We start from the raw sequence: 27367 nt of genomic DNA on the forward strand, positions 1-27367 counted from the left end.
GGGATTAAAGTAGAAAACACACATTTTAAACATAAACCATGACACCATCTTGATGACCACAATATATGGCTCTTCTGGTTATTTTTTTTCTCCCTATGATGAAGAAAGCGCTTCTTTGATTGTTTTACATTTACCCTGGCAGAGGATTTCCGAGCGAGAATGCAGGTTTAGTTTGTGTATCATAACAACTTTTTCTTTTAACTCCTTTGACTGGGGAAGCAGTTCTAATTCAATGCTGAGATGGCTGTTGTATGTGTGTTATGATATCAAAGTCTCGATCACTTATAAGGGACTGTGTAAACATGTTGTGGGTTCATTTATTAATTCTGAACACGTGGACTTGTGTGCTGTGTTCTTCTTCAGGCCAAAGTCAAACTGAGGCTGGATCACATGATACACTTCCTTAAAGTGACAGCATATTGCTATCCCTTAAAGACATATTACCACAGTATGGTTGGGAAGCAGCTATAGTTCAATGTTGAGGTTAACAACCCATTCAACATCTACAGTGTGATTGGTTGTGATGCCACCAGGAATGAACCTCTCAGGGCAGGAGTTGAACACATGGGCGATGATCAGACTTGGATGGCTACAATCACAATTTGTGCTGTTCCCCATGTTCCACTTGACCAAATAAATAATGGTATCACCTCCTTCCATCTGATATTTCTCTCTGAATAAATAACTGAATGATGTGTCAGCTCTGTCTTGGTTGGTGGCACTCTCATCTCTGAGTCAGAATCAGTCTTGTGTGAATTTTCCGTACAATTACAGAAGCTTTACTCTGTACAAATGTTTTACTTTCCAAACTCAGATCAGAGTTTTAGATAAGCTGACATCTGAGCGACTCTCAGCAGAAAGGACAGAATGTCTACATCGTATTGACCAGCGTGCTTTACTAGAGAGACTGGAAGGAGACAAACGCCAGGTAAAACCACATCTCCTGATCACAACAAGGTTGCATTATGTACTGTAAGAATCCTGGGAAATCCTTACATTGGGTTTACTATTAATTATCAAGAGCTAACTTAAATATATACCAGACTATATATTAAGGGTTTTTTAAATTAGATTTGATTTAAAGTATATTTTTATTCCTGCTTTGTGATATGCTCTGGTAAAATGAGGTTGAGAGGTGACTTGATACGAATCTGTGGTTTGGGCCTTCATCAACTAGATGTTTTGCAAGTAACGAAATGGTCAAGAAGTAAACTTCACAGAATACTACAGTGCAGAAGAGGCCCTTCGGCCCATCGAGTCTGCACCGACGCATGAAAGGTCCTGACCTGCCCACCTAATCCCACTTGCCAGCACTTGGCCCATAGCCTTGAATGTTATGGCATGCCAAGTACTCATTCAGGTACTTTTTAAAGGATGTGAGGCATCCCGCCTCCATCACTCTCCCAGGCATTCCAGACTGTCACCACTCTGAGTAAAAAAGGTTTTTCTGGAATCCCCCCCTAAACCTCCCACCCCTCATTTTTAACTTGTGTCCCCTCGTAACTGACCCTTCAACTAAGGGGAACAGCTGCTCCCTATCCAGCTTGTCCATGTCCCTCATAATCTTGTACCCCCCAATCAGGTCGCCCCTCTGTCTTCTCTGCTCCGACGAAAACAATCCAAGCCTATCCAACCTCTCTCCATAACTTAAATGTTCCATCCCAGGTAGCATCCAGGTAAATCTCCTCTGCACCCCCTCTAGTGCAATCACATCCTTCAGCAGTAATCTAGCAGTGTGTGAAAACTAATGGCTTGCTGTGTAAGAAAAACAAATACAATTCTGGTGGCTTAGGCAGAAGGCACATAAAACAATAGTGCCTTGAAACCTGGACAAGACGGCTGGATGCCAAGGCCACCCTGTTCTCCTTGCTTAACCAGGCACCAGTATTGACGTATCAACTGACCGATAAGGGTCAAATAGTAGAAAGATGAGGAATCATGAGACACTACCCTGGTTCAGGGGTGCAGATGTGTGCAAGATGTATTTTATAACTGGCCTGTTCAAATAACAGTAGGAAACTGACGGTTAAGGTAAAAGCAGGCATTATAGGAAACATATTGTAAATATATATGTGCACAGTCTAACCATTTTGTCACATTGCACAAAAGCATAAGAAATAGAAGCAGGAGAAGGCCACCAGGCCCTTCCAACCCAGAGATGTGAAGTATGTTTGTTTTTTTACGGTGTTTTGAGGTCAGTTTTTTACAGGAGTTCCTTTTGACCCTCTTTTCTTGACCTCTGCCTCCATCAGATCTTCTGAGACACTATTGAATGAGCAGAGTGGTCTGTAAACTATGGTGGAAGAGTATCGCCTGGCTATTTTTGTTTTCCTTTTGTGTAGTCTACTCTGTGCGCTTCTCTCATTTACCCTCCTGCTCTGCCTCCATTAAAAGGGTTTATTTGAGAAAGCCCATGTTTACCATAGAATCCCTACAATGCTGAAAGAGGCCATTCGGCTCATTGAGTCTGCACTGATTCTCCTAAGAGCATCCCACACAGGCCCTCCCCTCATAACCCCATGCATTTACAATTTAGGGCGGCACGGTAGCACAGTGGTTAGCACTGCTGCTTCACAGCTCCAGGGACCTGGGTTCGATTCCCGGCTTGGGTCACTGTCTGTGTGGAGTTTGCACATTCTCCTCGTGTCTGCGTGGGTTTCCTCCGGGTAGTCCCGTTTCCTCCCACAGTCCAAAGATGTGCGGGTTAGGTTGATTGGCCAGGTTAAAAATTGCCCCTTAGAGTCCTGAGATGCGTAGGTTAGAGGGATTAGTGGGTAAATATGTGGGGTTAGGGCCTGGGTGGGATTGTGGTTGGTGCAGACTCGATGGGCCGAATGGCCTCCTTCTGCACTGTAGGGTTTCTATGATTCTATGACTAATCCACCTAACCTACACATCCCTGGACACCAAGGGGCAATTTAGCATGGCCAATCCACTTAACATGCACATCTTTGGACTGTGGGAGGAAACCCACACAGACACGGGGAGAACGTGCACACTCCACACTGTCACCCAAGGCCAGAACCAAACCCAGCTGTGAGGCAGCAGTGCTAACCATTCTGCCACTGTACCTTGTCTATTCCTTTTATCATTTTGCATACTGTTGACAAACCTCCCTCCTTGGTTTGAGAGAAAATAGCCCTAATTGCTCCAACCTTTCCTTGTTCAAGGTAAATCTGTTTTGTACTTTTCACCCAGGGCTTCATTTCCCCCAAAATTGTGCGCAATATTCTAGCTTTAACCTGTCATGTTGTGCAGCCACAATGTCCTCTTCTGCTTTCATATGAACTTCTAAATCCTATTTGTTTTGCAGCTTTTTAAATAATCTGTCCACTCGCTCTGAAGATTTTGTGCCTTGCACACTCACATTGCTTTGCTGCTCCAACACATTGACAAAGTCTCCATTTATGAGATATTTTCATTTCTAAGGTGCTAAAAACTCCTTTCCTCCCATTAAATATGTGAATTGAAGTACAGCAACTTAACAGACTAAATCTGGTTTGACGATACTGTCTGCTGAATCATTCCCATCTTCTTTGCAGTCTTCTATGGTGGACGATATGAAATCCTGGTGTATGTCCAAGCTCCAAAATCTGGAGTTCAAACTGTCGGGAGAACTGCGATCTAAATCCGCAACCCCTGCTGTCGAGAACGTGCCAGAAACTCTGAACACCGATACCATCCAAAGCATCGGGGACCACAGAACTGCCGAGACATATCCTGCTGCACAGCAAGCTGGAGAACAGCCACTACAGCCCTACGTCAATCTGCACTGCAGTTTGGCGGAAGAATCAGGAGGTGCCAAAGTCCAATGCTCAGACGAGATGTCAGGCAGACAGTACTTTGTCATTCAGCAGGATGCTCCATCAGGTACAGAGTTACAGCCTGAAATACTGTGTGTATGAAGCAGTTAAAACAAATCTTCATCCTTCATTTGTAAGATGAGAATTCTAAGCAGATCAAGGCATGGTATTAAAGATGATTAAAAAGCATCAATCCTACGAAAGGTAGAAGTAATGTTTGGCACAAGTTCTGATATTCCCTCCCAGCATGAGTTTTAACCATTTGAGAACAATTCACCTGCATAATTAAAATAACAGCTGATCATCTGGATGAAAATGTTCCCTTGGCTCCTAAAGTTTGTTTCCTAAATCACTCAGTGGAAGTCTGTGAACAAAAGGGAAATGGTAAAGATGTGATCAGAATTCAAGAAATTGGTAGATCCTTAAAATCATTGAGTGAATTTTTCAAATGGTTATTAAGTGGGAGATGGGCCACCATAAATGTTAACAAACTACTGAGACATTAAGATATTAATCATATAGGCAGATAGGCTATACCTGATCCAACCAAACCTCGATGGACGAAGCTGACGGAGTAGACAACTGCCAGAGTGTGGAATTGTTTTTTGAACGGTTGGGGAAGGGAGCAACTAGCAAGAACCATAGTTACTAGAACTATCCAGGAATTCCAGCAGTGCCCTGGCTGTGGGCAGAGTGGATGGAGTTTCTGCCTAGCACTGTGATCCCGGGCTGAGGTCATTTACATAATTTGAGTATTGTTGAAAAAAGACAGATTGTTGAAGCTTTTCATCTTTCACTCATCAGGACAATCCTGAATAACAATGTCAGGGGAAACAATGGGCGGAAATTGCACAGAATGCTGGATCGGGTGAGAAAAGCTGTGCGAAACTCGCCAGCTTCCCAGGCATCTTTTCTTGCCTGGTTTAATGGCACTCTGTGCAATTTCAATAGATCATACATCCAGCTGGAGGGATAAAGCCAAAACACCAGGATTCTGAGATTAGGGTGCCTTTATGCTTTATTAATTAGGACAAACAATACAAGAGCAAGGTGGATATGCTGAACTTACACAAGACACTACTTCGACCTCAGCTAGAATAGTACGTATAATTCTGGGTGCCACATGGAAGGATGTGAACACATTGGAGAGAGTGTAGAAATGGTTTAAAGAATTGTTCCAGGGCCGAGGACCTTCAGTTATGAAGATAGATTGGAGAAGTTGGGACTATTTTTGTTGGAGAGAAGAAAGCTAAGAGGAAATTTGATAAAGGCGCTCAATCATGAGGGGGCTGGACAGAGTAGATAGGGAGAATCTCCTCCTGCTGATAAAAGAATCGAGAACGAGAAAGCACAGATTTAAAGTGATTTGCTGAAGAAGCAAATGTGATGTGAGAGAGAACTTTTTCACACAGCGAGTGGTTTGGGTGTGGATGCACTGCCTGCAAGTGTGGTTGGTGGAGGCAGGTTCAGTCGAGGCATTCAGGGAGGCATTAGATGATTATTTGAATAAAAACAATGTACAGGGGTATGGGGAAAAGGCAGAGGAATGGCACTAAGTCACATTGCTCATGTGGAGAGCCACTGCAGACATGACAGGCCTCCTGCACTGTAACAATTTTGTGATTTTGTTATAGATCACCAGGATACAGTGCTGCAGCACAAAGATCTATGGCTTCCTTAAGTGAACACAGTAAGAAGTCTCACAACACCAGGTTAAAGTCCAACAGGTTTATTTGGTAGCAAATACCATAAGCTTTCGGAGCCCTGCTCCTTCGTCAGATGGAGTGGAAATGTGCTCTCAAACAGGGCAAACAGACACTAAATCAAGTTGCAGAATACTGATTAGAATGCGAATCCTACAGCTAGCCAGGTCTTAAAGGTGCAGACAATGCGGGTGGAGGGAACATTAAACACAGGTTAAAGAGATGTGTATTGTCTCCAGACAGAACAGCTAGTGAGATTCTGCAAGCCCAGGAGGCAAGCTGTGGGGGTTACTGATAATGTGACATAAATCCAAGATCCCGGTTTAGGCCGTCCTCATGTGTGCGGAACTTGGCTATCAGTTTCTGCTCAGCGACTCTGCGCTGTCATGTGTCGTGAAGGCCGCCTTGGAGAACGCTTACCTGAAGATCCAAGGCTGAATGCCCGTGACTGCTGAAGTGCTCCCCCACAGGAAGAGAACAGTCTTGCCTGGTGATTGTTGAGCAGTGTTCATTCATCCGTTGTCGTAGCGTCTGCATGGTCTCCCCAATGTACCATGCCTCGGGACATCCTTTCCTCCAGCGTATCAGGTAGACAATGTTGGCCAAGTTGCAAGAGTATGTACCATGTACCTGGTAGATGGTGTTCTCACGTGAGATGATGGCATCCGTGTCGATGATCCGGCACGTCTTGCAGAGGTTGCTGTGGCAGGGTTGTGTGGTGTCGTGGTCACTGTTCTTCTCCTGAAGGCTGGGTAGTTTGCTGCGGACAATGGTCTGTTTGAGGTTGCGTGGTTGTTTGAAGGCAAGAAGTGGGGGTGTGGGGATGGCCTTGGTGAGATGTTCGTCTTCATCAATGACATGTTGAAGGCTCTGGAGACGATGCCGTAGCTTCTCCGCTCCGGGGAAGTACTGGACGACGAAGGGTACTCTGTCCACTGTGTCCCGTGTTTGTCTTCTGAGGAGGTCGGTGCGGTTTTTCGTTGTGGCGCGTCGGAACTGTTGATCGATGAGTCGAGCGCCATATCCTGTTCTTATGAGGGCATCTTTCAGCGTCTGGAGGTGTCTGTTGCGATCCTCCTCATCCGAGCAGATCCTGTGTATTCGGAGGGCTTGTCCGTAGGGGATGGCTTCTTTAACGTGTTTAGGGTGGAAGCTGGAGAAGTGGAGCATCATAAGGTTATCCGTGGGATACAGCAAAGAATACAGTGGGATACAGCAAACTACCCAGCCTTCAGGAGAAGAACAGTGACCACGACACCACACAACCCTGCCACAGCAACCTTTGCAAGACGTGCTGGATCACCGACACGGATGCCATCATCTCACGTGAGAACACCATCTACTAGGTACACGGTACCTACTCTTGCAACTCGGCCAACATTGTCTACCTGATACGCTGCAGGAAAGGATGTCCCGAGGCATGGTACATTGGGGAAACCATGCAGACGCTATGACAATGGATGAATGGACACCGCTCGACAATCACCAGGCAAGACTGTTCTCTTCCTGTGGGGGAGCACTTCAGCAGTCACGGGCATTCAGCCTTGGATCTTCAGGTAAGCGTTCTCCAAGGCGGCCTTCACGACACACGACAGCGCAGAGTCGCTGAGCAGAAACTGATAGCCAAGTTCCGCACACATGAGGACGGCCTAAACCGGGATCTTGGATTTATGTCACATTATCAGTAACCCCCACAGCTTGCCTCCTGGGCTTGCAGAATCTCACTAGCTGTTCTGTCTGGAGACAATACACATCTCTTTAACCTGTGTTTCATGTTCCCTCCACCCACATTGTCTGTACCTTTAAGACCTGGCTGGCTGTAGGATTCACATTCTAATCAGTATTCTGTAACTTGATTTCTGTGTCTCTGTGCACTGTTTGAGAGCACATTTCTACTCCATCTGACGAAGGAGCAGCGCTCCGAAAGCTTATGGTATTTGCTACCAAATAAACCTGTTGGACTTTAACCTGGTGTTGTGAGACTTCTTACTGTGTTCACCCCAGTCCAACGCCGGCATCTCTACATCATTCCTTAAGTGAAACATTGGTGAATAGGCGAGCAATGTCAATTGTGCACATGGACACAGCATTGCTAAAGATATGCAAATCCTGTATGGTGTTCGCAAACGTGAAGAAATCCTCCACCGCGTATCTGGAAAACTTGTTCAGAACTGGTTGTAACAATTCCCCCAACCATTTGGCCAATTAATGCTATGCAGAACCTGTCCTAGATAAGGAGTAAAGGAACATCATTTTTATGAGTCTTGGGCAGCCCATGCATATGTGGATGCAGCGAGCTGTGAGGACGAATCCTGTCATATATATCATATTAAGAAGTCTCACAACACCAGGTTAAAGTCCAACAGGTTTATTTGGTAGCAAATACCATAAGTTTTCGGAGCGCTGCTCCTTCGTCAGATGGAGTGGAAATCTGTTCTCCAACAGTGCACAGAGACACAGAAATCAAGTTACAGAATACTAATTAGAATGCAAATCTCTACAGCCAGCCAGGTCTTAAAGTCACGGGCATTCAGCCTTGGATCTTCAGGTAAGCGTTCTCCAAGGCGGCCTTCACGACACACGACAGCGCAGAGTTGCTGAGCAGAAACTGATAGCCAAGTTCCGCACACATGAGGACGGCCTAAACCAGGATGTTGAATTTATGTCACATTATCAGTAACCCCCACAGCTTTCCCCCTGATCTTGCAGAATCTTACTAGCTGTTCTGTCTGGAGACAATACACATCTCTTTAACCTGTGTTTAATGTTCCCTCCACCCACATTGTCTGTACCTTTAAGACCTGGCTGGCTGTAGAGATTTGCATTCTAATTAGTATTCTGTAACTTGATTTCTGTGTCTCTGTGCACTGTTGGAGAACAGATTTCCACTCCATCTGACGAAGGGGCAGCGCTCCGAAAGCTTATGGTATTTGCTACCAAATAAACCTGTTGGACTTTAACCTGGTGTTGTGAGACTTTTTACTGTGCTTACCCCAGTCCAACGCCGACATCTCCACATCATATATATCATATGACAGCTCATCATTCTTATCCAGTCCAGCAAGTATTCTTTTAGCTTACCTTTGAGTAAAACTTCCCGGTTCTGTTGAGCGGCAAGTCAAATTTGGACCTGACCTTAAGAATAATCCTTAGTGTGCTAAAAAATGAGCTCATAATGAATTTAAGGCTGTCAGTAAAGCTTGCAGTGTGGTGTATTTGCTTGTTCTGGAAGCTACATTAGCGCGCTGTTCTTTGCAGACAGAAAGAACATGTGCACATATCGTGCTTGTTTCATTGGAACAAAGTAAGCGATGGCTATTCGCTGATGCATCCTCAGGGCAATGCCTTGATGCCTGGTTTAATTTTTTAAATAACACTTGGCAGTTAACTGTCAGTCAACATTATTTTCATTTTCCATGGCGATGCCTCTACCAATCAAAGTCCACTTGCCAACCAACCAGCATTCTTTTCTCATACAGTATGAAGTTGTTTCCCTGGCATTGGTATTCTTGCAATAGTCCTGATGAGTGCAAGATGAAAAGCTTTGTAAAAAATGTTTTTTTTTCAGCAATTTTCAAATTCTATACTACCAAACTATTTACATAATTAGATGCTGTGCCTATGCCTGTGTTAGTTCAGCCCAACCAGTGCAAGAGGTGGAGCAGCACTCTACAGTTGTGACATAGTTGAAGGTTCGGGTCTCTTACTTTTGCTCTCACATTAGGAGATCCTGAACCACACTTCAGTTCATTTCCCTCTGAATGGGTCCCACATGTAGCATAGAACATTTGCTGACCATACAAGGACTGTCAGGATTTTGATAGGTGCCAGGAACTGCAACCACTTAAGAATGAGATCATGATTGTCACTCATAATATTTTTGTTTCCACAGAAACAGTACAGCCCGGACTCTCTGGTCCCAATTCCTCCACAACCACTGCCCAGGCAACTTCGCTTCCAGCTGTAAGACCAAAGGAAAGGGCTGTTTACTCTGCTCCCCCTGCTAAAACAGCCCACGAGTTGTCACCTTTGGAGCATCCTTTGTCCAAATTTGGGCATGTAAGATTTCAGACTTCTAGTGAAACTTCAGTGGTAAATACAGACCAAGCAGTGAGTGTTCATCCACTTCGAGGATACAATCAAAACAAAAGCACCCAAACTAAAAAATCTCTTGGCGTAAGGCACAGGCAACAACCAAGCAGCACAGTGCTTTCTGCTACACCGCGCACGGACCAACCCAGCGCACAAATCAAAGAGAGCTCACCTGTGCTCGAAATCACACAATACTTTTTTGAGGCAGTTTCCACACACATGGAGAAGTGGTACGAGAGGAAGATTGAGGAGGCAAGATGTCAAGCTGATCAGAAGGCCCATCAGGATAAAGTTGCATTGCTGGAGCAGATTGAAAATTTAGAAGAAGAACTACAGAAACTTCGGACTAAAATGCAGAAGGATAGCTAGCAGATGCCAATTCACTTAACATATGTGTGAGCCTTCACCTAAAAGGAGACTAGCTTAAAAAAACTGTATAATTGAGTTTGTCAGTCTCTTGGAGCTACAGATTCAACCTGAGTTTTGGACATCATTCTCTGCTACCCTAGGACCTCCCCATAATCTATTTAAAAAATAGGTTACACAATGTAAAAACCAAACTTGCTGATGGACCTCATGGATCTGTATTGTACACTGTTACTCTTGCAAAAGGTTGCAAATGTGTATATTCTGAGCACTTTGGTATCCAAGATGGGAATCTCCCACCCAAGAAGAGGAATTTCAATTCAATTCAGTACACTGGGAGGTGGAGAGAGGGGGTTGATGTTTGAGAAGTTATAGCATTATATCTGTGCAGTTTCCTAGCCGTTACATCAGATCTGGTCTCAGTCATGCAGATGTCCATGTACAACTAAGGATCCAAGATTACGAGGTAGCTGCTCAATGCTGATGTGAAGACATGAAGGCCATAAGAAAGTTAAAATAACTTTTTGAAAGATGCCTTGAGTGGATTCGGGCTGTTACATCCATTTTTTTTGGCTCCGTTAGTCTCAAAGAATTTCAGCTTTAAGTTCTCATGTTACCTTACTGTGGTTTACTCTTGGAAATGGAATTCCCACAATCTTTAAGTTTCCTAAAGAAAGGAAAGATGCCAAGCTGGAGCGATGGTACCAGAGGAAGGCTGTGGCATTGCCACTATTGCTATTAAGAGACATGAGCTTAACTGAAATTAGCGTAAGCAGACAGTTTTTTTTGTACAGTATCAGCAGTAAGCATTTTTATGAGAACCTTTTAAAATGTACTACGTTTCCTATAGCATTGTTTGTGGTCTCCGGATTGGGAAATTATACATCACTGGGAGAATTTACAAGCCAGAATCTGTCAGCCACAGTATCAGGAAGCAGGACACTTGGTAGGTTTCAACATAAGTGGAGCTATAACATTAGGGAGGGAGCAGAGACCAGGCTGAATATGTGAAATGCCTGAGGGGACCAGAGAGCTATTCTGGCAGCCAAAAAGGAAAGAACAAAGAGCCTTACAGCACAGGAAAAGCCCTTCAGCCCACCAGGTCTGTGTCGACACAGATGCCTCTCTAATATTTTCTTGCCTCTACGTGGTCCATATATCTCTCTTCCCTGCCAGTTCATGTATCTATCCAGATGCCTCTTGAACATTGTTATAGAATTTGCTTGCACAATCTCCTCCAGCAGCACGTTCCAGGCATTCATCACCCTCTGCATAAAAAAAAACTTGCCCCTTATATCTTTTAAACTCTCCCCCCCCCCCCCCCTCACTTCCAACCTATGCCCCTGAGTAATTGCCCCTTCGACCCTGGGAAAAAGACTCTGACTATCCACTCTTTCCAAGCCTGTCATAATCTTGTAAACCTCTATCAGGTCCCCCCTCATCCTCCAATGAAAACAATCCAAGTTTGTTCAACCTTCATTGTCCATATCCTCCAAACCGGGCAACATCCTGGTAAATCTCTTCTGCACTGTTTCCAACGCATCAACATCCTTCCAGTAGTGTGGCAACCAGAATTGTACACAATACTCCAAAAGCAGCCTAACCAAAGTCTTATACAGCTACAACATGATTTTAAGTTCCTATACTCAGCACCCGACCGATGAAGGCCAGCATGCCATATGCCTTCTTGACCACCTTGTCCACCTGAGTTGCCACCTTGAGGGAACTATGGATCTGCACGCCAAGATCCCTCTGTATGCTAATATTTCTAAGGGCTCTACCATTTATACTTTCCTTCTGCAGACCTTCCAAATCGCATCACCTCACATTTGTCCGTCACATTTGTTACTGTACAAATGCAATGTAGCAAAAGTTAGAATTACTTGATAACCAACAAGAAAAAATGTGCAGATCAAGTACTAAATGTTCTTGCCAATTTTGAAAGATGTCAATATGAACCTTTCTAAATTTACAGCCCTGATTATTATCAAGTGCAGCCTATTTTCAAAGTTTAACTTTTGTCACAACTGGTACAAATATCCAGTTTTTAAAGGATTGATGATTCTGCTAACCACCTTTAAGGATCACATACTGACGGCAGAATCAAATGGTGGCTAATGTAGCAAGTGAGACTGGAACAACTATGCAAACGGAAACCATCAAAGTGATGACAACAACCTGTTCAGTAACTAGAAAATGTTGAGCACTTTGCTTTCTTTTAGCTTACACATCCTGTTTACAAATACTAGAACACATAAGATGAGTGGCTGACTAACGAAGAATGTGGATATTGTCACTGATATTGGAGCTATGCAAACTACATCCCCAAGGTACTAGTTTTAATTTAGATTGACAACATAATGAGCTACTGGTACATTCAGATAAAAAGAACTTGACTTTATAGTATCTCATCTTTTTAAGCTTTTCTAAATATCTAAGCCCTATGTTAGAAGTTCACTGCTGACCTCCCAAAATGTTGGTTAGAAAATTGAAATGCTGTAAATGTACACCACAGTATTGGTTTTGAAAAACTCTGGTTCATTTTGTACATTTTTGAAAATATATTAATTTCTAGAAATAACATTGCTTATGATATAGTGTACAGGATGTGTCTTACCATGTCATGGGACGTAGGTCCTAATAAATTACATGTTCACTGGACCGTAAGAAAAGTCTTCATTGTAAAACTGCCTTCTCTTTATAATAGTGGATGGATTTCTACGTAATTTGCAACATCACAATTGAAATGCCAACTCAGACACTTAAATCATTGCGTAATGCATCCATAATATTTAAAAATTATTGAGTTATTATTGAATTATTTATTCATGGAATGGAGCTCATGGGGTGAAACTCAATCTCGCTGTGCTGATTTTTTTTTGAGTTTAAGTGTTGATTTTTCATGTGTGTTCTCCTCCCGTAAAGCACATCAGCTGTCAAACTGGAATCCCACGATTTCCTGCTGTGATGGGTGCCCATTTGAAACGAGCATTGCTTATACTAATAGAGATTCTAACACCGGTTGAAAGATCCAGATCAAAATTGATGATCAATTATGTGGAGCTTACTCCTCTTGTGTTCCAGGTCTTTAAAAGTCTAACTAGGGACCACTTGAATTCATCCCATGAACATTTCTTCACAGCTTAATTTCTGTGGAGGCAAGAAGGAGCTGAAATGCTACTCCAAGTTCCATAAGAAATACTCAGTGATTGCTGACTCAGGGTCCCCTTGCTGTGGTTCTAGACCCGTGGGACAGCTTGATGTCGGAGCTAGATCCAATTCCTAAGGCTTCACTGGTAAGCTGGGGTCAGAGTTGTCCGGTTTCATACAGATGATGCTGACAAATGACGCATTGACACAATGGCATTACCATCGCTGAATCCCCCACCATCAACATTCTGGGCATTACTATTGACCAGAAACAGAACTGGACCACTGATATAAATACTGGGAGTTCTGTGGAGAGTAACTCACCATGTACAAGTCATTAGTGTGACAAAACACTCTCCACTTACCTGGATGAGTGCAGCTCCAACAACACTCCAGAAGTTTGACACCATCCAGGACAAAGCAGCTCACTTGGTTGACACCCATCCTCCGCCATTGATATATTATGGCAGGATCGTGTACCAACTACAAGATGCACTGCTGTAAATCACCAAAGCACCCACAACCTCTCCAAATTAGGATAGGGGCAGCAGATGCATGGGAACAGATGTCCATTCCCCTCCAAGTCACACACCATCCTCACTTGAAACTATATCACCGTTCCCTCACTGTCGCCAAATCAAAATTCTGGAACTTCCTCCCTAACATAGAACATAGAACATAGAACATTACAGCGCAGAACAGGCCCTTCGGCCCACGATGTTGCACCGACCAGTTAAAAAAAAACTGTGACCCTCCAACCTAAACCAATTTCTTTTCGTCCATGAACCTATCTACGGATCTCTTAAACGCCCCCAAACTAGGCGCATTTACAACTGATGCTGGCAGGGCATTCCAATCCCTCACCACCCTCTGGGTAAAGAACCTACCCCTGACATCGGTTCTATAACTACCCCCCCTCAATTTAAAGCCATGCCCCCTCGTGCTGGATTTCTCCATCAGAGGAAAAAGGCTATCACTATCCACCCTATCTAAACCTCTAATCATCTTATATGTTTCAATAAGATCCCCTCTTAGCCGCCGCCTTTCCAGCGAAAACAATCCCAAATCCCTCAGCCTCTCCTCATAGGATCTCCCCTCCATACCAGGCAACATCCTGGTAAACCTCCTCTGCACCCTCTCCAAAGCCTCCACATCCTTCCTGTAATGTGGGGACCAGAACTGCACACAGTACTCCAAGTGCGGCCGCACCAGAGTTGTGTACAGTTGCAACATAACGCTACGACTCCTAAATTCAATCCCCCTACCAATAAACGCCAAGACACCATATGCCTTCTTAACAACCTTATCTACTTGATTCCCAACTTTCAGGGATCTATGCACACATACACCTAGATCCCTCTGCTCCTCCACACTATTCAAAGTCCTCCCGTTAGCCCTATACTCAACACATCTGTTATTCCTACCAAAGTGAATTACCTCACACTTCTCCGCATTAAACTCCATCCGCCACCTCTCGGCCCAACTTTGCAACCTGTCTAAGTCTTCCTGCAAACTACGACACCCTTCCTCAGCATTGTGGGTGTACGTACACCACTTGGATTGCAGCAGTTCAAGAAGGCAGCGCACCACCACTTTCTCTAGCATAATTAAGGATGGGCAATAAGCCAGCAATGCCCACGTCCATGCACACATTTTTAAAAAAAGGCTCATTGCCATTGCCCCATTGATTTTACTCCAAAAACAACTGCTACTTGAATTTGTCTCTATTCAACCTGTATTACTAGTAATACAATAGGCACTTGAACTTACAACAGTGTAAAACTCCCACTCAACATGGGAGTAATTTAACTCCCTTCACTATAAAGTAAGCAGGTTCAGGATGCAACCAGCAGATGCAATACTGTGATAACCATCTGATTATGTTTATATTTTAAAAACATCAGAAAGGTCTATTGTGCTACTATGGTGCAGTTTGTCTCAATAGTAGTAGGTATTACTTGCTGGTAGGTTTAGTTACTTATATTGCTGAAACTTGTTTGTAATTTCTATATACCCTGACCTGACAGTGAGAAAAACACCGCAATTTTTTGTTAAAAACAGTATTTTCATAAATTAACTGATTATCTGGCTGTGTTTGCATGCAATTGTTCTACATTCATTACTATTTAAACCTGTTTATGTAAAACGTGTTCCCTGATGCCACCTCAGTTGTGATCTTGTGTACCCCATGACCTTTTTAAAAATGTAATTGTGTTTATTTTACGAATCCCTATGAGTTCCAGATTGTAAAGAATAGATGAATTGGTCTGGATATGCAGCTAAAGACTTTCTTGAACTTCCGCTGTGAAGTTGGACCCCATAGAGGGTAGCAAATAAATCAACATTTGTGCAAAATTATGATTTTAATGTTAAACTGACACACGGATGGAATACAAGAACAACTTACATTTATATAAAAACAGCCTTCAGTTCTCTGGCACCTTGAGCAGGGTAAAACATCCCAACACTGGCAATTCTATCCTCCTGTGCACCCCCAGTTTTTATCTCGATACCACTTGAACCCTCTCTCAGCCCCTCTACTTCTTTCTCTCCTCCTCAGTCACAAGCTCAAAAGTTTCTGTATGTGGCTTAGTGTCAAGTGTTGTTTGATGTTGCTCCTGTGAGGGCAGATGCTAAGAAATAGCAGGAATTATTACTTTTTAAAAAACTCTCATTCCTTGATGGAACTTAACCTTACAGTTAAGGCAATCAAAACTGGTTCTGTTATGATATTGTAATGTAAAACGGCTATAAAATCGAAATGTATTCTCTCCAACTCTGACAAGCTGAAAATTGAGAATATCAAGTGCATCTCATTTCAGATAAATTGGAAGGCATTTTCAAAAGCACATTGATGATTGCTGCATCATATCTGAATTTACATTAATCTGACTTGCCTAATAAGCCTGTGGTTTTCCACAGTTAACTGTTGCTTTGTCATATTTCAACACATTCACATCACAAAAATAAGGGCACTCTGAATGCAGGATTAGTTTTTGACTGCTCCAGCAATAGCCAAAAACAGACAAAGACTTCATGTTTGTATCTTCCTGTGATTCAATTGTTCCTTAAACTATGCAGTATTCATAGAATCCCTACAGTGCAGAAGTAGGCCATTCGGCCCATCGAGTCTGCACCGACAACAATCCCACCCAGGCCCTAACCCCACATATTTACCCTTTTAGCATGTATTCTGTTTCACTTTGTTGAACCATACAGTGCGGAAAGAGGCCATCCAGCCCACTAAGACGCCACCGATTCTCCGAAGGAATATCTTATCCAGGCTCCCCTCCCCCCCCACCTTCCCCCAATTGGAGCCAATCCACCAAACCTACACATCTTTGGACTCTGGGAGGAAACCAGAACACCCAGAGGAAACCCGCACAGAAACGGGGAAAACTTGCAAACTCCACAGTCACCCAAGGCCGGAATCAAACCTGGGTCCCTGACGCTGTGAGAAGGAAGTAGCGGGAAACTAAACAATTACTTCATGGAGTAAGATACAGAAAATATCTCAGAGATACTAGGGAACCAAGGGACTTGTGAAAATAAGGAACTGAAAGAAATTAGTATTAATGAAGAGGTAGTACTCAATTAATTGGACTGAAAGTTGATGCATCCCATGGACCTGATAGCTACATCTCAGGTGTTGAAGGGGGTGGATTTTGAAATAGTGAATGCATTGATGGCATTCTTTCAAAATTCTAGATTCTGGAAAGGTTCCTGCAAACTGGAAAGTAGTAAATGTAACCTCACGAAGAAGGGTGGGAGAAAAAAAAGCTACAAACTTGTTAGCTTAATGGCAATTGTAAAATGTTAGAATCTATTATAAAGGATGTGATAACTAGACAACTGGTTTAAAAAAAAAAATTAGGCAGAGTCAACATGGATTTATGAAAGGGAAGTCATGTTTCACAAACCTGTTAAATAGTTGTTTGGTAGTACAGAACTTGAGTATTGCTGAAAAAAGACATTTTGTTAAAGCTTTTCATCTTGCACTCATTAGGACATTTGCAAGAAACCATTGTCAAGGGAAACATCATCTTTATACTGTATGAAATGACAGTGCTGATTGGCTGGCAAGTGGACTCTGATTGGCAGAGGCATTGCACCAGTTAATAGTGACTTGAAAAACTTGGATAAAATGTATTTTTTCAGCAATAAATCTGTTGGAAGTTTTTTGTGAGGATGTTACTTGTAGCGTAAGTAAAGGAGAACCAGTGGATGTGACGTATTTGGATTTTGATAAGGTCCCACATGAAGTAGTAAACAAAATTAGAGCAAATGGGATTAGGGATAATATACAGATATGGATTAAGAATTGATTAACAGACAGAAAACAGAGTCAGAATAAATTGGTCATTTTCAGGATGGCAGGCTGTTACTAGTGGGGTACTCATGATGTGGAGATGCTGGCGTTGGACTGGGGTAAACACAGTAAGAGTTTTAACAACACCAGGTTGAAGTCCAACAGGTTTATTTGGTAGCAAATGCCATTAGCTTTCGGAGCGTTGCTCCTTCGTCAGATGGAGTGGAAATCTGCTCTCAAACCTTTTGAATTGGTTTGAGAGCAGATTTCCACTCCACCTGACAAAGGAGCTGCGCTCCGAAAGCTAATGGCATTTGCTACCAAATAAACCTGTTGGACTTTAACCTGGTGTTGTTAAAACTCTTACTAGTGGGGTACCACAAGGATCACTGCTAGGGTCACAGCTGTTCACAATCTATTCAAACAATTTGGATGTGGGGATCAAATGTAATCTTCCCAAATTTGCTCATTACAAAACTAGATGGGAATGTGAGTTGGGAGGAGGGTGCAATGAGGCTTCAAGGGGATTTGGATAGGCTAAGTAGTGGATAAGAACATGGCAGATATGAGATGATGTGAATAAAGATGAATTATCACTCTGGTAGAAAAAATCTGAAAGGCAGAGTGTTTCTTAAATGCTGAGATGTTGGGAAGTTTTGACGTCTAAAGGGACCTGAGATAGTGTGCTGGTGTAGTAAGCAATTAGAAAGGCAAATGGTACACTGGTCTTTATTGCAAGAAGAGTTGAGTACAGGGGTAAAGATGCCTTGCTGCAATTGCATAGTGCCTTAGTGCAACTCCAACTGGAGTAGCGTGTACAGTTTTGGTCCATTTATCTAAGGAAGATGTATTTGCCATGGCGGGAGTGCATCAGAGCTTCACCAGACTAATCCAAAGAACAGTACCACACGAACAGACCCTTTGGCCCACCAAGCCTGCGCTGATCACATTGTCCTTCCTAGACCAACCGCCTGCATTCTTCTGTACCCAACCTGTTCATGTGCCTATCCAGATAAGTCTTAAATATCGCTAATGTATCTGCCTCAACTGCCTCATTTGGCAGTACATTCCAGGCCCCCACCACCCTGTGTAAAAAAACTCACTCCGCACATCTCTACTGAACCTTTCACCCCTTACATAGAAAAACTACAGCACAAAACAGGCCTTTCGGCCCCACAAGTTGTGCCGAACATATCCCTACCTTCTAGGCCTACCTATAACCCTCCATCCTATTAAGTCCCATGTACTCATCCAGGAGTCTCTTAAAAGACCCTATTGAGTTTGCCTCCACCACCACTGACGGTAGCCGATTCCATTCGCCCACCACCCTCTGTGTGAAAAACTTCCCCCAACATTTCCCCTGTACCTACCCCCCAGCACCTTAAACCTGTGTCCTCTCGTAGCAGCCATTTCCACCCTGGGAATACCTTGAACTTGTGCTCCCTTTTAATTGTCATTTCTGCCCTGGGAAAAAGCTTCCAACTCTTCACCTTATCGATGTCCCTCAATTTTATAAACTTCTATCAGGTCACCCCCCTCAGCCTCCGTCTTTCCAGGGAGAACAATCCCAGTTTATTCAATCTCTCCTCATAGCTAACACCCTCCATACCCAGTACCATCCTGGTAAACCTTTTCTGTACTCCCTCCAAAGCCACCTTCTGGTAGTGTGGCAGCCAGAATTGGACACAGTATTCCAAATGTGGCTGGGATAGCAGGATTGTTTTTTGAAGAGAGAGTGAGGAAACTGGGCCTGAGAGTTTCAAAGAATAAGACGTGATCTCACAGAAACTTACTAAATTCTTACAGGGCGTGACAGGGTCGATGTAGATAGGATGTTTCCCCTGGCTTGTGAGCTGGAACAAGACGGCAGTCTTAGAATAAGGAGTAGGTAATTTAGGACTGAGATGAGCATAATGACTTCAACGGCAATAGGAATAGCACAGTAAAGTGGCAATGAGGTAGATGATCAGCCACAATCCAACTGAATGGTGAAGCAGGCTCCATGGGCTGAATGGCCTACTCCTATGGTTCCTGTAAACTTTCCTCAAGGCCAAAAACACATGGTCCTAACAGGCCTCAGCAGAATCATTGTTCTGGAAAATCTTAGCCAAAATCAAGGCACTGCTGATGTATTTTATTTTGTTAATTGAAGCATTTTTTCCAGCTCCTTAAGTTGCAGGTTTCCATGGGTGAACATCATTCGCACTACATCCTGTAGGGAATAATGAAGAAAGATTTAGTATGTGATCTGGCTAGATTTATAGGAACTTTACCCTAGTTATTATATAGAGAGAGCTTTTAAAGTACCATTACACACACCTACAAGGAACTTGCATTGATGCATGCCCTTTCATGCCTCCCAAAACATTCTGCAACCAGTCAATTTACTTTTCAAATGCAATCGCTGTTTAATTGGCAGCCAATTTGTGAATGGGAAGGCCCCATTAGTAAAGAGATAAATGATTAGTTAATCTATCTTTGTGATCTCAGGGGCTAAACATTGGACTGGACATTGGGAGAACTCTCTTGCTCTTTTTCAAATAACACAACAGTCTTCAATGTTCACGTGAATGGGCAGAACTTGCCGTACTGTTTTAGTTGAAAGTTAGCATCTTGAACAATACAGCATTCCCTTCTGTTCTACACTGAAGTGTCAGACTATATCATGTGAAAAGCAAAATACTATAGATCCTCGAAATCTGAAATAAAAACAGGAAACTCTGGAACCACTCTGCAGTAATCTGTGGAAAGAGAAAGAGTTAAGGGGCTGGATTTCCCCACTGGAGGTGGGAATCAGGCGTTGGGATTAATCTGACTCCCGAGCATCCGTCACTTGTCATTTCAATTCTCCACCATGTTCTCACCTTATCCTTTCTGTCCCTTCTAATGTTCCAATCAGGCTCAATGCAAGCTTCAGGAACAGCACCTTGTCTTTCAGCTAAACACTGAGCTCAACATTGAGTTCAACAATTTTAGACCATAATCTCAGCCCACACGTGTTTCATTTTTATTGCTGGTTTAGTTTGTTCTCTCCACTTTCACTTGCTTACTTGGGAATCTGGAATGCGCTGCCTGGAAAGGTAGTGGAGGCCGGAAACCTTACAAACTTTAAAAAAATATTCGGATGAACACTTGAAATATCGTAACATTCAAGGATATGGGACAAGTGCAGGAAAATAAGATTAGCTTGCTTTTAGTGGTAATTATTGTTGGCGCAGACTCGATGGGCCGAAGGGCTTTTTCTATGCTGTATGACTCTGTAAGAAGTCTCACAACACCAGGTTAAAGTCCAACAGGTTTATTTGGAACCATGAGCTGTGGTTCCAGTGAGTGAAGGAGCAATGCTCCGAAAGCTTGTGATTCCAAATAAACCTGTTGGACTTTAACCTGGTGTTGTGAGATTTCTTACTGTGCCTACCCCAGTCCAATGTCGGCATCACCACCGTATGACTCTATATCTAACTTTATTCAGTTGTTAACTCGGGATTCTTCGTCCATAGATGTTGCCGTGTTCCAGCATTTTCTGCTTTGAGTTCAGATTTCCAGCATGTGCAATACTTGGCTTGTGCAAACAAACTGGTCCAATTCACAAATTAAATCAAGAAAGACAAGTAGAGGCAGATCAACAGCTACAAAATGTATTGGACTAAATATATATGAATGCAGAACAATGGCAGATGAAATTTAATAGGGTTGAGGTGTCTAGCTGCGTACTTGGCCTTGGTTAAGCACAGCATATGGTCCATTATAAGTTGATTGATCTTTTTAGAGGACTGTCTAGCTTCTTCTTGGGGAGTGGCAAGATCACCTCAAGACTGAGAACAAAAGGACTGGTATGTCTCTTTAGTGTTCTATTATTGTTCAGTTGATTTACTAGTGTTTCACAAGTGCGATTTACACAGAGACCGTCAAGATATTGGGGCGACACGATTAGCACTTCGGCCTCACAGCTCCAGGGACCCGGGTTCAATTCCGGCCTTGGGTGACTGTCTGTGTGGAGTTTGCCCATTCACCCCGTGTCTGCATGGGTTTCCTTCGGGTACTCCGGTTTCCTCCAAAGATGTGCAGGTTAGGTGGATTGGCCATGTTAAATCGTCCCTTAGTGTAATTGGGATTAGCAACGTAAATACGTGGGGTTATGTGGATAGGATCTGAGTGGGATTGTTGTCAGTGCAAGCTCGATGGGCCAAATGGCCACCTTCTGCATTGTGGGGATTCTATGATTCTTCTATGATAATTATAAAACTTGAACTGTTAAAACAAATGATTTGCCATTTGAATGTCTTCTCTCCTCCTCCTCCTCTCACATATGCAGTTGTGCTTTGCTATATTTCTAAAGCAACAAAACGTTACATTCTTAACACCTTTTTAGTCTAATCCCTGGATTTACCCAGTATTCTGTAGTAAAAGTGCACTGTGATTTCCAGTGAATGAAATCTGACTAAAGAATCTATACCTTCACAAAGTGCACGGAGGATATTTGTTGAGAAAACAATCCAAGTTTTAAATTATAAAGATAGATTGTTAAATGATAAAATATTAATTTGGTAAATAAGCTTGCATTTTCAAATTAAAATACGTTCATAACAAAACCAAATACAGCAAATTTTAAATACTGAAACTGATTCAGAGTTGACAGATGTACAGAATATTTTGTCAGTAAAAGGTATTTCACAGACTCTGGAGGATATTGACCATTTTGTAGTTTCAGTGCTCCAATGTTTGATTACATTATTATCCAATGAATATTTTTCTGCTTAACTCTGACTTCTGTAATAGTATTCTTAGATTCTAGCCAGGAAGACCAAGGAAACAGATCACGTTCTTTCCAAGTTACGTACACACAATAGCAGCCAGTTTGTTTACTTAGCACTGACTTACTTCATTTGTAGCATTTTTATTCCGTTTAAATTCTTCTCTTGCCCAATTCTTAAGATATTGTTTATCTCCTTCATTTGGAATCTGATAAATGACTCTTAAAATCTTCCTGTACAAACTCAGAACCTTCTGTCGATGCATGAACTGGAACACAGATAACTCACATAATCGGACACCAACATTTGCAATGCTGAGCTAAAACAAAATAACACACACTTATTTCAAAGATGGTGTAAAATTAATCTTTCTGCAAAGATCCCCGAGGCACGTTTTTCCACTTTAGGCATCTACATTAAGGACCAAACATGGACAATGTGTAGAGCAAAACTTGCTCTGCTCTAACGCACCAATAAGATTTGAATGCAACCTCAAAACAGCACCTTCATTGGATCGTTTAAATCACAGGCCACTGCAACCATGATTATAAATCAACCAGCACAACAGAGACAAGCTTGGAATTTTAAAAGGCCATCAGCCCATTAAATCATAGAATGTTTATAGTGAGAAACCATTCACCTCTCATGTCTGTGAGGCCTCTCTGCAAGAGAAACTCATCCAGTTCCACACCCCCATCTTTTCCAGGTTGTCCTGCAAATTCTTCCTTTTTAAGGAACGATCCAATTATGTCTTGAATGTTTCAACTGATTCTGCTATCACCACATTCTCAGGCAGTGCAGTCCAAATCCTAGCCACTCGGTGTGTAAAAATGTTTGTTCTTGTGTTGCCAATGCTTCTTTTGTCAATTAACTTAAAGTAATGTCCTCTGATTTTCAATCCTTTTCCCAAATCACAAGTTTTTCTCTATCTACTCTGCTCAGAACCTTCATGATTTTTGAACACCTTTATCAAACCTCGTCTTAATCTTCTCTCTTGTGGGGAGAAGTCCCAGCTTCCCCAATCTATCTACATATACTGTTTCTCTGAAAAAAAACTGTCCATTGAGTCTCATTCACCATGCCACATGCGGTAAAAATCTCTGCTATTTCTTCCTTGACTACTCACTGCATTCTAGGTAGGATGCCATTGGGGCTCAGGGTTTCTTCATGAATACTTTCTCGTCTGTAACTATCCTAACTAATTGCTCCACTTAGTCCTCTTATGCCCTTTTATTCCCACCACTACATTCTTCTGTGAAAACTGAGGTGAAGTACTGATTAATTATCTCTGCCATTCCTATACTTCATCAATAAGGAGATTACTCACATTCCTTTTGGGGAAGGAGGTGACTTTCATTCCATCAATCTACACTAAACTCAAATTGAGGTATGAGAGATTAAAGGACCTTGGCTCCATTCCAACCTTCTTGCTTATTATCTTACAAGCATTCACTTTAGCAACTATAAGACTCAAGAAAAGTGCCACAGAGGTATAAATTTAAATCCTGCATTTTTTTTATTTGCTGAGGATTCCTTTATTCTTGTAGACTCGGGGATTGGAAGTTTGGAATTAAAACATAGGAATTGCTCGATGAAATAAAGGCCAAAGTCCATCCAGTTTGCCTTTTACCAACCTGGTAGTTACATGCAAACAATGAGAATGGAATTGCTGATTTATCAAAGCCATCAATTAGCCAACGACAGATCCACACATAAGGTGAGGAAAATCACAGTAGTGAAGAGTTTAGGGAACAATATCTTCATAGAACGTGAAGTATATTTTCCTTATCCAAATTTGCACCATGTTACCTGCTGCAGCACAAATTAGTAAACCGTGCAGGAGACCCACCAACTCCATCTGAACTAATTTATTACTTAAAAGTCATAGAGGTTAACAGCATGGAAACGGGCCTATCGGCCCAACCTGTCCTCGTCACCCAGTTTTTTTTAAAACTATTAAGCTAGTCCCAATTGCCCATGTTTGGCCCATATCCCTCTATACCCATCTTACCCATGTAACTATCTAAATGCTTTTTTAAAGACAAACCAGCCTCTACTACTACCTCTGGCAGCTCATTCCAGACACTCATCACCCATTGTGTGAAAAAATTGCCCCTCTGGACCCTTTTGTATCTCTCACCTTTCACCCTAAACTTATGTCCTCTAGTTTTAGACTCTCCTACCTTTGGGAAAAGATGTTGACTATCTACCCTATCTATGCCCCTCATTATTTTATAGACCTCTATAAGATCACCCCTACGCTCTAGGGAAAAAAGTTCCAGTCTATTATAGCCCAATCCTTATAACTCAAATCATCAAGTCCCGTAGCATCCTAGTAAAGTTTTTCTGCACTCTTTCTAGTTTGATAATATCCTTCCTCTAATAGGGTGACTAGTGGCGTGCCTCAGAGGTCAGTGCTGGGACCACAACTTTTCACAATATACACTGACGATTTGGAGGAAGGAACTGAAGGCACTATTGCTAAGTTTGCAGATGATAAGTAAAAGTAAAGTAAAGTTTATTTATTAGTCACAAGTAAGGCTTACATTAACACTGCAATGAAGTTACTGTGAAATACCCCTAGTCGCCACAGTCCGGCGCCTGTTTGGGTCAATGCACCTAACCAGCACGTCTTTCAGAATGTGGGAGGAAACACAGGGAGAATGTGCAAACTCCACACAGTGACCCAAGCTGGGAATTGAACCCGGGTCTCTGGCGCTGAGAGACAGCAGCGCTAACCACTGTGCCACCATGCCACACGATACAAAGATATGTAGAGGGACAGGTAGTACTGAGGAAGCAGGCGGGCTGCAGAAGGACTTGGACGGGTTAGGAGAGTGAGCAAAGATGTAGCAGATGGAATACAATGTGGAAAAGTATTAGGTTATGCACTTTGGAAGGAGGAATGGAGGCATAGACTATTTTCTGAATGGGAAAATGCTTAGGAAATCAGAAACACTAAGGGACTTGGGAGTCATTTTTCAAGATTCTCTTAAGATTAACATGCAGGTTCAGTCGGCAGTTAGGAAAGCAAATGCAAGTTAGTATTCATGTTGAGAGGGCTAGAATACAAGAGCAAGGATGTACTTCTGAGGCTGTATAAGGCTCTGATCAGACCCCATTTGGAGTACTGAGAGCAGTTTTGGGCCCCATATCTAAGGAAGGATGTGTTGGCCTTGGAAAGGGTCCAGAGGAGGTTCACAGGAATGATCCCTGGAATAGAGAGCTTGTCGTATGAGGAACGGTTGAGGACTCTGGGTCTGTGCTCGTTGGCGTTTAGAAGGATGAGGGGAGGATCTTATTGAAACTTACAGGATACCGCGAGGCCTGGATAGGGTGGACGTGGAGAGGATATTTCCACTAGTAGGAAAAACTAGAACCAGAGGGCACAACCTCAGGCTAAAGGGACGATTCTTTAAAACAGAGATGAGGAGGAATTTCTTCAGCCAGAGAGTGGTGAATCTATGGAACTCTTTGCTGTAGAAGGCTGTGGAGGCCAAGTCATTGTCTTCAAGACCGAGATAGATAGGTTCTTGATTAATAAGGGGATCAGGGGTTATGAGGAAAAGGCAGGAGAATGGGGATGAGAAAAATATCAGCCATGATTGAATGGCGGAGCAGACTTGATGGGCCAAATGGCCTAATTCTGCTCCTACGTCTTATGCGGACCAGAACTACACAGTATTCCAAGTGTGGCCTTACCAATATCTTGTACAACTTCCACAAGACGTCCCAACTCCTGTATTCAATGTTCTGACCAATGAAACCAAGCATGCCGAATGCCTTCTTCACCACTCTCTCCACCTGTGACTCCACTATGAACCTGTACCCCTAGATCTCTTTGTTCTATAACTCTCCCCAATACCTACCATTAACTGAGTAAGTCCTGCCCTGGTTTGATCTACCAAAATGCATCACCTCGCATTTATGTAAATTAAACTCCATCTGCCATTCATCAGCCCACTGGCCCAATTGATCAAAATCTTGTTGCAATCCTAGATAACCCTTCTTCACTGTTCACTATGCCACCAATCTTGGTGTCAGCTGCAAACTTACTAACCATGCCTCCTAAATTCTCATCCAAATCGTTAATATAAATGACAAATAACAGTGGACCCAGCACTGATCCCTGAGGCACACCACTGGTCGTCACAGGTCTCCAGTTTAAAAAACAACCCTCTACAACCACTTCTGTCTTCTGTCATCAAGTCAACTTTGTATCCAATTGGCTACCTCACCCGGTATCCTAATAGATTTAGCCTAATGCAACAACCTATCATGCTGTACCTTGTCAATGGCCTTGCTGAAGTCCATGTAGACGACATCAGCTGCTCTGTTCTCATCTACCTTCTTGGTTACCCCTTCAAAAAACTCAAATTCCTGAGATGTGCACTGCACAAAGTGCAAAATAAAATGCGTGTAAAAGGCAGAGTCCTGAATAACTTAGTCAAAACATAAACCCCCTCGGTTCTCTCCCCCGATTCTTAGTGTCCTGTTTAATGTTATCTACAGCATTGCTCTGCTGGCTGTTAAATTTTGTTAAGAGACAGCAAGGAATCAATGAAACGGGCGAAATGTCAGGCTCAGCAAAAGAAGAATACCGAGAATAAAAGCCTTGAAGGTGCAACAAGGATAGGGCAAGATGACAAAATTCCGGGAGCTCACACAGCAAAGCAGCTGGGTGTTTGTGAGGGAGGAGGCTGCAGCCTCTCGAGGGCTGAGCGCACGCTCCCATTGTGATGTAATGGGTTAGAACGCTGGGTGAACTGCCGCGCGGCCCGGACTCTCTGACCTGTTTAAAGCTCAACACTCCCGCAGGTAACCTGCCCGCCGCCATCTTCCTGCATACAGCCCGTCGCACACTGATGTGCTCACAGGCAGGGACACCGCCCGTCGCATGCTGATGTGGTCACAGGCAGGGACTGATGGGTGTGGCCGAATATCACCGAAATGTACGCATGTGTGGAGAAAGATGGACAGTCTGTTTTAGGCCCTTCATCATTCAGTCTGCCTCCAGAGGCAAATTACTGCAGCTGCTGGAATTTGAAACAGAAAATGCTGGAAAATCTCAGCAGGTCCGTCAGCATCTCAGAATCCCAACAGGGCAGGAGCCCATTCGGCCCATCGGGTCTGCACCGACCGCAATCCCACCCAAACCCAATCTGCGTAACTCCACATATTTACCCTGGT

The 27367-nt window shown here is 43.0% G+C and overlaps 2 protein-coding genes across 5 annotated transcripts in view; one reads left to right on the top strand and one right to left on the bottom strand.

Moving 5' to 3' along the window:
• Window positions 1-12624, top strand: part of ankrd6b (ankyrin repeat domain 6b) — a 213386-nt gene extending 200762 nt beyond the window's left edge. For all 4 annotated transcript variants that reach the window (XM_078212489.1, XM_078212492.1, XM_078212493.1 and 1 more), the window contains 3 exons: window positions 815-928; window positions 3543-3870; window positions 9399-12624. In XM_078212489.1, the coding sequence (XP_078068615.1) occupies window positions 815-928; window positions 3543-3870; window positions 9399-9967 (1011 nt within the window). In that variant the 3' untranslated portion in view covers window positions 9968-12624. The remainder of the gene's footprint in view (window positions 1-814; window positions 929-3542; window positions 3871-9398) is intronic.
• Window positions 12625-18136: 5512 nt separating this feature from the next.
• lyrm2 (LYR motif containing 2) lies at window positions 18137-27039 on the bottom strand. The gene is made up of 3 exons (XM_078212494.1): window positions 26970-27039; window positions 22305-22445; window positions 18137-19635 (listed from the first exon to the last, which is right to left on the bottom strand). The coding sequence occupies exons 1-3, from the start codon at window positions 27012-27014 to the stop codon at window positions 19558-19560; spliced, it is 264 nt and encodes an 87-aa protein (XP_078068620.1). The 5' UTR covers window positions 27015-27039; the 3' UTR covers window positions 18137-19557.
• Between the last annotated feature and the right edge of the window lie 328 nt (window positions 27040-27367).

Source organism: Mustelus asterias, chromosome 5, assembly GCF_964213995.1.
Source record: "Mustelus asterias chromosome 5, sMusAst1.hap1.1, whole genome shotgun sequence".
In the NCBI taxonomy this organism is placed as follows: domain Eukaryota; kingdom Metazoa; phylum Chordata; class Chondrichthyes; order Carcharhiniformes; family Triakidae; genus Mustelus; species Mustelus asterias.

Excerpts from the sequence above, each read along its gene's own strand:
- lyrm2 (XM_078212494.1), bottom strand. The coding sequence starts at position 27,014 with ATGGCGGCGGGCAGGTTACCTGCGGGAGTGTTGAGCTTTAAACAG. Across the intron at positions 22,446-26,969 it reads GAGTGTTGAGCTTTAAACAG|TTCATGCATCGACAGAAGGT; the intron begins GTCAGAGAGTCC and ends TCTGTGTTCCAG. Across the intron at positions 19,636-22,304 it reads ATAAAAATGCTACAAATGAA|GATGTAGTGCGAATGATGTT; the intron begins GTAAGTCAGTGC and ends TATTCCCTACAG.